This window comes from Ostrinia furnacalis, unplaced genomic scaffold (assembly GCF_004193835.3).
Source record: "Ostrinia furnacalis isolate ACB-3 unplaced genomic scaffold, ASM419383v2 OfSCF4245, whole genome shotgun sequence".
In the NCBI taxonomy this organism is placed as follows: domain Eukaryota; kingdom Metazoa; phylum Arthropoda; class Insecta; order Lepidoptera; family Crambidae; genus Ostrinia; species Ostrinia furnacalis.
Window position 1 is genome coordinate 1,367,015 of NW_021134484.1, and position 9,232 is coordinate 1,376,246.

A 9,232-nucleotide genomic window follows, 5' to 3' on the forward strand; every position below is an offset into this window, starting at 1 on the left:
AAACGGACTACTATGCCGAGAGGTCCCGGGTTCGATCCCCGGCCGGGCAGAAATTGAATTGATACATTTTAATTTCTGTGATGGGTCTAAGTGTTACTATGTATAATATGTACTTATGTATATAAAACGGTATTTAAGTATGTTTATATCCGTTGTCTAAGACCCATAGCTTTGCTCAGTTTGGGACTAGGAGCGTAGTGTAAAATGTCGAAGGAAGGATATTTATTTATTATTTGCGGAGTGTATAGCGGAGTCTGGTAAGTTTTGTTTGATCCACGACTGCCAAATACAAAACTCACTGCCAAGGAAAGGTAAGCTTAAATGGGCAATAATTATGGTACTACTGATGTACCTGTTGCCCCAGCATTCTATTTTTATTTATTTATTTTTTAGTGAAAAAACGTATTAACGTCTAAAAAAAAATGTTCGCCATTCTAATTCATGTTAATCGTGTAGAAATCTCTACGCCAGACGATAAAATATGAATTATGACTAAATATCAAACAAAGTTCAAGAAACAAAAAATAGGTTTATGTCATGTACAGAAACCAAAGCGTCTAACATTTTCTGAGACAATATTAAACCAAGCTCCTACTCCGTGTCTTTATTCAGACACNTACTAGCCAGTAATAACATTATGACATTAAGTACCAAACCTTATAATACACTGCAGTATAATGCCTAAATAACTATTAGGAATATCTGCCTTTACTTAATTAAAATCCATTTCTTATGATTCAAAACATTTCAACAAATGTAAACAAATATTTGCCAAAAACTAATAAAAGTTATAATATTTTGCTAACATTATGTAATACTAAATAATGTGTACTAGGTAACATGAAATAAAAGTTATATGTCCATGGTGACACAAAAGCAATTTGTTACCTTAGTACATAAACAATATTAAAGATTTAAGTTAGCATTATGTAACAAAATATCCAGGTAGGTACTTTAAAATACATTATGTACTTACATATTATGAGTACAAATGAATAAACACTAAAATTAAAGCTAAAACTGTGTTTGTCTTGTATGAAAAAACAGAATAATTAAAGTAAGTAACTAAAAGTTATAAGCTATAAAGCCCAAAAGCAGTGTAGGTATAAAATNTAACAATACTGGCCACTGTATTGTTTTAAAATAAAATATGTTTGAAAACTTTCAAAACAAAAACAAATTGCTTATATTTGATTAGTTGAGTTTATGTCTAAATTACTTTAACATAGTCAACAACATATTTGTAAAGATGAGGCAATGCATTTTGTTGCAATAAACATCATTGGCAAATGAACTTGCCAAATATTATTGTTAATTAAGCGATCAACTATTAAAAATGTTTCAAACAAGTCAATAACCAACTGGTTTGAGTCATTTACTAATACGAATTACATTTCACTTCATTATTGCAACCACCAATTTAAGGAAATTACGTAGTTTAGGAAATTGTTATTAATTATGTTTCCTAAGCATGTTTTGTAATCATACTCTCAGTCCATCATAACCAATATATTACATCTATAAATAATGTCTAGAATAATTTAGGAATTGTCAGAAACGGAACGACTATTCCGTAACTAATTTATAACTGAGCCTAAAACTTCATACGGTTATATCGTTTTCAAAACAGACGTCCAGTTAAAACCAAGATCTTTCATTCATATGGGACTGCCTTCTGTGTAACGGTCAAACTCATTTCAGTCAAGACCCATCTTCTTCTTTTCCCTAGCCCTTTTTCCCATTATTTGGGGTCGGCTCTATTTGTTCTGAAGCACCAGGACCACATATCTAATAAAATAAAATTATATACTAGATTTTATCTTAGATTGTGTTTTCAAGTGTGCACACCCTGTATTCTATGTCCTATTTACCTATCATACCAATTAGGAAGGTGTAAAGTCAATGAACCATTGCGCTTGTGGTCTCACGGTACGCGTGGTCACATCGCCTGTGGTCGCAGGACCTTATGTGTGGTTATTTTGACACCTTGTTACATTTAGATCGATTACGATTACATGGAAGCATAAACTGTAGTCGGGAAAACTGATATCCCAACAAAAACATTTTAATGAAATTTTTTCCAAGACGAGACCATACAAAATACAAATAAAACATCATCAAGTTGTGGTGCCTCTACATTGCTCTATAATGTTGACTTAATAACCATCACAAATTAAAGCAAATACCAAATCGGTTTCAGTTTGACTCTTTGATGAAACATGAGCTTGCAAAATCAAAAGTTATCTAATGCAAACGCAAGCTACTTTTAAGAACGTTTTTGAATTCAGATAGGTATGCGATTCTAAATATTTAACATTTAACTTACAAACTTGTAAAGACGTAGCATTTTATGTATTTTTTTTTATTTTTTTTATTTATTTATGTATGCCCTACTAAGTATAAAATGTGACGTTTGATTTGCCATCAACTGAACATATTTTTTAATATTACTCCTAATGTTCTTATATTCTACTCTAGTAGATACCTGCTTCCTTAATATTGGAATATAAACAATTTTCCGAAACTTTATATCGCATCCAGCAACTCTCTAAACTCAAAAAAGTCTTATAATCCGTTGCTCATCCTTAGATAACTAGGTATGTGACACAAGAGGATTTCGTCAGTGTCGTATTGGGAGTGCTCAGTTGAGTATAATTACTCAATAATCTGACATTTGCGAGGATGCGCCACACTATGGANGGCTACTCCCTGCAACTGCACCGCCTTAACAAAAGTCTCATCTGTTAAATATCTCGGCATATATATTGATCAACAGCTTAACTGGCATAAACAGATTGAAAACTGTACATCACGTGTGAGGAAACTGATATGGCTTTTTAAATATCTTAGGCATGTCTCCGATAGACAACTTTTGATACAAATCTATAAAACCTTGGTGCAGTCTGTCATCTCCTATTGTCTACCCATCTGGGGTGGAACTCATAAAACCAAACTGATCCAACTTGAACGCGCCCAAAGATGCATTTTGAAAGTTTTATTACTAGTAAAACCTACTTACAGTACCGTAAAAATCTATGAAGACTGTAACGTGCTAACCGTAAGGCAGCTATACATATTTCTATGTGTCTTAAAAACTCACAAAAACACAACTCCTGATCCTATTATTAATGCAAAACGTAATCCATACAATGTTATTCCAAATTTAAACATCCACACAAATTTGTCACGGAACCAATTTCAGTCTAGATCGATAACCCTATATAACCGGATAAATAGAATACTGCATATCTACAACATGTCCTGTAATGAAGCTAAGAAAAAAATTTACGACTGGTTGAAACAGATGGACTATATGGAAACTGAAAAACTATTGATTTGTGAATTATGATCTTAATTAAAAGCAGTGCAAGGCTTAGTCGAAATCGACCACTTTATGTTTCATTCCATACAACGAAAATGGAAAATATTTTTTTCCAGTCAAACTATTGGTTTTAGAGAAAAACTTGTGCAGCATTTATTCATCAGAATAACGTAACCTATCGATAGGTATTTTTTTCAAATAGAAATTGTGAAAAAAATCGCTATGTCCATAAATCGCAATTTCGCTCCATAGTGCGCCAGCGCAAAGGTCACTAGTGAAAGAGCGCGTCTGCGGTTACTGACCTACGCGGCTCTGCGGCACGTGATGAAATAATAATCACGGCTAATCCGTAATCATTAATCGAAAAGTTTTAATGATGCTGTAATGAGCACTGAACTTTTGAGAGTTAAATAACATTGCACTAATTGCATGGAAGTGTTTTAAGTGTACTTTTACTTGTCTGTCATGGATAGGCCGTAATATCTTATCTGATTGTCTGATAAAAGATTATTCGTGCTTTAGGATTAAGATCACACGATAATAGATGTGCTTTTCCAGCTTCTGAGCACATATAAATTGGTATCACTTAGTACTCGTGATCATGTCGCTTGCAAGATTTCACGGTCCAGATGCTGTAAAAGACGATGCAACATATTTGTCCTTTTCCTATATGTTTTACTATATTTTTATTAGGTGAATAAGGTATTGAATCTACTTATTTATGGTTACTCTGAAACACATCAAAATATAAAAGGAATAAACGTGTGAGTGAAAAATGTCCAGTCGATGAAGCACATGATGTCGTGCCCTGCGTGCCCAAACAACTGCACGCAATACTACTGACAACGCCACTCTTGTAGCGAAATTTTGGGCTGACGTAGGTTTGCTGTCGACACGTCAAAAAGAAGAACGTGTAAAAGTTCATTTAATGTCTACCTTGAAAATTACATCTTTTTAGGAAGAGCGTGTAACAGCAACTGCTCATGACCCGTAGCTGTATAAATCCAGTGGTTATGTGCATAAAAAAGTAATACGAGTATAATGCAGTTTTTCCGTACGTTATACTTAATCTTTTCAATTATATCCAATGACGAAGTTGCTTCCTTCCTTCCCGTTGACGCATCCATGTACTCGTATTTAATATTCAAGAACGTTAGAATACCTATGTACTTAAAAATACAGGAAAGGTAATTTTCTAGAGCCTAGATTACTTCTTCAATATTGAATTTAATCTCTTAGGAAACGACCACACTTAGCTTAGAAATTAAAATGAAATTGCGTTACTATCGAAAAAAATATTTATTTTTAAATAGTATCTTTCAATTTTATTGTAGTGGATAAAACTAAAGTCGCACCTACAGCTACAAGGCTATAAGGCCCTAGGTCCCTACAACGATGGTCTATATTATGTTCCATTTTGAAAATATCAATGTGATAATATCCCATTTTTACTATAGCGTTAATTTTGTCCACATAGTGAGACCCTTGGCCACATTCTTGATACTGTTAGACCCTATGAATTAATTAAGTAGAAGATGACGTCGGACACAATAATTAACAGTGTCGGCTGCGTGTGTGCTTGACATTGAACTTTATTCATCGGACACGGAAAAATCCGGTAGTGCGGGCTAAACGCGATTCCTACTCTGGGTTTCAAAGAATATTATTAAAATATTTTTTAGAGAATTTCATATTAAAAAAAATATGAAGAAAAATGTCCAACTTTTGAAATTATAATTTCCCAAGTTTGAAAAATGTCTAACAATATTTTTTGGTATTTGATGATTATTTTAGTATACCCTGTAAGTACCACCCTAAAGATTTGGGCAGTGATTGAAGCTAAAGCTGAAGATTGGTGGATCGGTAGCTAAACAACATAACTACGTCAGGTTCTGACTTTGGAAATATTTAGGTGCTTAAGAATGTGAAAATAATTAAAGGTGTCTACAGTCTTTATTAACTGGATATTAATAGGTATTAAAGGTTAAATATCACCTAATATCGTAAAGAAACATTATAATTATTCAGATTATAATATAACCTGACAATACTGGTATAATTATACGCAAATCATCCTACAATAGGAAAGAACTTTTTAGACCGGCATGAGATTTTTTTAGACCCAAGTTAATTTTATATGGGAGGATACAAATACACCTCCCATACCACCTTGATCATTCAAATATCACATTTATGTACCTATATAAGTAGGTATATGTATGTATTTATGATAATTAGGTGATAATTCGACTTAGCAATTCAATATAGACAATTTATTCCGACCTTAGCTGCTCTTCACAATGACGTGAACAATAAGGCTGGGTTGCACCATCTTACTTTAACTTTGACAAACGTCAAAAATCTGTTAAAATCCATACAAAAACCACCGGTTATCGTCAAAGTTACGGTCAAAGTTAAGTGGTGCAACTCAGCCTAAGATGATCTATAGATAAATAATAATTTGTGATCGTTATTATGTTACAGGTTATCCTTTTCAAAGTCAATGTTAAATACAGTCAGCGTCAAATATTTCCTGACACCCAAAGTAGCCAAAAAATTGATAACACAACCATATTTCAATTGTAACAAAGACGTGCTGTTTTTGACTACTTTGGGTGTCACGAACTATTTGACTAATAAGTCAGCAAAGGAATATACAGATTCTATTGTAATGAGTAATAATAGTATGATCTTGACCAAATTCACCTGATAACCTAAATCAATAGCCTGTGCTATGAAACTGTATTGCGTTCAATAAAATTATATCCTCATTATTCGTGTATAATAAATATTTGATTCACACATAAATATTTTTACGATTGCTACGTATTCTACGGACAGTACTTCAACCGATTAACTGTGAGGGCTGCTTTGAGACCTTAAACATGAGGTCAATCGAATATTATAAAAGTAGATTCTTGTTTACAATGAAAACATACGTTTTTGAACTTTCCGTGTATAAAGTAGCTAGCATTGTAGATGGAAGTGACCAATTGTGTTGTGGTGTTATACTTGTTACTTTTAGTAATACTACCGGAGAACCATGTCGGGACGTCGAAACTTGCTCCAGCAACCCGCCCGCTCTCGTACGCCTTGCCAGAAGCACGTGAACTCAAAATGGCCTTAGGATATGCTGAAGATATCTACCTGAACTTCACTGAACTTACTACTAAAAACGGATATCAAACCGAGGAACACAAAATCACAACAGACGATGGATACATCCTCAAATGCTTCAGAATACTACCCAAATGCACAGAAAATCTCAAACGCTACCCCATTTTATTAATGCATGGAATTTTAGATACATCAGACGTGTGGATCCTTGCTGGAGAAAAGTTAGGACTCGGTTATATTTTGGCTTCAAACTGCTACGATGTGTGGGCAGTCAACAGTAGAGGAAACCGATACTCCCGTAAGCATATTACACTAAATCCCGACAAGGATATAGCGTTCTGGAACTATTCGTTCGACGAAATCGGAATGTTTGACGTTCCAGCAGCCATAGACTACATTTTGAAAGTGACGAATAGACCAAGAGTATTTTACGCGGGCCACTCTCAAGGGACAACAGACTTTTTTGCCATGGCATCTTTAAGGCCTGAGTACAATCAGAAAGTTCAGCTATCTCTCCAATTGGCCCCTGTAGCGTGGATGACAAACATTTACAGTCCGATTTTAAGGGCTCTAGCGCAAAATGTGGACTTTTTAAAAGAGGTTTTGGATGCAGTCGGCCTGGTAGAATTACTTGCAAAGCACCAACTGGAGCATTTAGTTCTGGAAGTGTTATGCCAAGCTGCGCCGGAGCCGACGTGCGGTGCGGCCTTGGCCTTGTCCACTGGTTACGAACAAGGGACGATCGACGCCAAAGTATTGTCCATCAGTTTCGGTCACTTATTAAGTGGCTCCTCCTCAAAATCATTAGCTCATTACGGGCAGTTAATTATTTCTAGGAAATTCAAACGTTTCGATGAGGGTAAAGATGGAAATTTGAAGAGGTATAAGCAAACACAACCACCAGAGTATAATGTGTCTAATATCACATCGCCAGTTGTGCTAATATCAGGTAAAAACGACTGGCTTTCGTCTTTGAAAGACGTTGCAACTTTAAGCTCAAAATTGCCTAATTTAGTAGAAAATTACGTGGTGCCGGAACCAAAATGGAGTCACCACAATCACATTTGGGATGTGAGAACGCTGAAGTACGTGGTACCTAAAATATTGGACTATTTAGAACAATACAATACTTAGCGTTCAGTTGCATTGATGGATATCTTTCACTTAATTGTGTCATTTCTCGTAAACTACAGGTAAAATCTCATTACTACAGGTATGTATTGATATGAACCTTTACTTAATTTGTTTCTTAACTTATAGTTTGGTTGGTAGAACCAAATCGTAGCCATATTACCTCTTATTATTAAACGATATCTAATTTAAGCGCGTCTATTTTCAGCACTAATGATACCTTAATAGAAATATTTATTTATTTTTGAACAATCTTTATTTCATATAAGGCAGGTTAATTAATTGTCTAGCCAATTATCATTTTAGTTTATTTAATACCCACTCTTATGACATACATACCTAATATACCTAACTGTTAATATATTCCAGAGGAATGTGTCACAAATTATGCTCAAATTATATTTACAAAGTTAACTAAGTATAAGTTATTTAAAAAAAGAAGTAAATGAAATTAAAAAAGGAACTTGCATTTTATTAATTTAATTCCTCAAATCTCAAAACACTCCTGTGTTTTTCCTATGTATTTTTCCTTTAAATATAGCGCGACTATCATTTAATGAATCACTTATCGAGATCTTGAATATTTGTTTGAAGTTTGTTGTAATAATAGCGGACCAGACTCTATCAGTAATGATAATAGTGACATTAAATTAATATTAATTAACATAATATTAACGAAGGAAGGAATAACAGTAATATTGATATCATCATCACTGATAGTGTGTAGACTAGACACTAGGCCAGCTGGCCCGTCTAATTGAACTTCAAGATTCTACTATTTTCCAGGGCACTTATACACGTCCCAAATATAGCTTACCCTACCACTACTTCGGGACCACATATGGGCTAGTGTTTAGAAGAGGTGGCGGAAGAAACTCAGTCGCTAAAATCGAATCTACTTAAAGTGTCACAATGTTCTAAAGTCTAAACGTACATATTAACTATCTTGAGATTTTGTCAGACCATGGTCTTTCACCTGGACATAAATTTAACACTAGAATAAACAGTTGCTTGGATCATGTTATTACTAACATAGATCCTAAGCTCTCAGCCTCTATAGCCGTTCTAGAAACGACTATAACAGACCATTTAATGACGCTAATTAATATTTATTCTAGCACTAAACAGACCAGTAAAGCCGACACTAAAACCATCACAAACTTCACGGGAGCACTCGAAACCCTACGTGACCTCGAACCCCTGAAATTACTTACACATGACGAACCCGAATACTTGGCCCAAGAAATTATAAATGTAATGACCTCATCGCTAACGAAAAACACAAAAACCATTAAAATCCCACACAATAAAAGACTCCTAAAACCGTGGATCACTAATGGTATCTTAAGATGCATTAATAACAGGAATAAACTTCAAAAACAATTAAAACAGGATCCTACTAACACGATATTACAGATAACATACAGAAGATACAGAAATTACTGTAACAATTTACTTAAGAAGCTGAGAAGGCAATATGAGACTGAACAATTAGCTAAATCAAAAAATAACAATAAACAATTATGGAACACAATCAAGTCTATAACTAACCAAAATATAACTAAATCTAAAAATCAAGAATTAATCAATATTGCAAATTCGGAAAAAGAGTCTTCAAATCTAATAAACAAACACTTTATAAACGTAGGTAAAACACTGGCC

At 34.1% G+C, this 9,232-nt stretch overlaps 1 protein-coding gene across 1 annotated transcript; it reads left to right on the plus strand.

The window, feature by feature from the left end:
- Positions 1–6,267: 6,267 nt before the first annotated feature.
- LOC114359222 (lipase 3) lies at positions 6,268–8,016 on the plus strand. The gene has a single exon (XM_028313520.1). The coding sequence runs from the start codon at positions 6,302–6,304 to the stop codon at positions 7,571–7,573; it is 1,272 nt and encodes a 423-aa protein (XP_028169321.1). The 5' UTR covers positions 6,268–6,301; the 3' UTR covers positions 7,574–8,016.
- The last annotated feature ends 1,216 nt before the right edge of the window (positions 8,017–9,232 follow it).

Excerpts from the sequence above, each read along its gene's own strand:
- LOC114359222 (XM_028313520.1), top strand. The coding sequence starts at position 6,302 with ATGGAAGTGACCAATTGTGTTGTGGTGTTATACTTGTTACTTTTAGTA.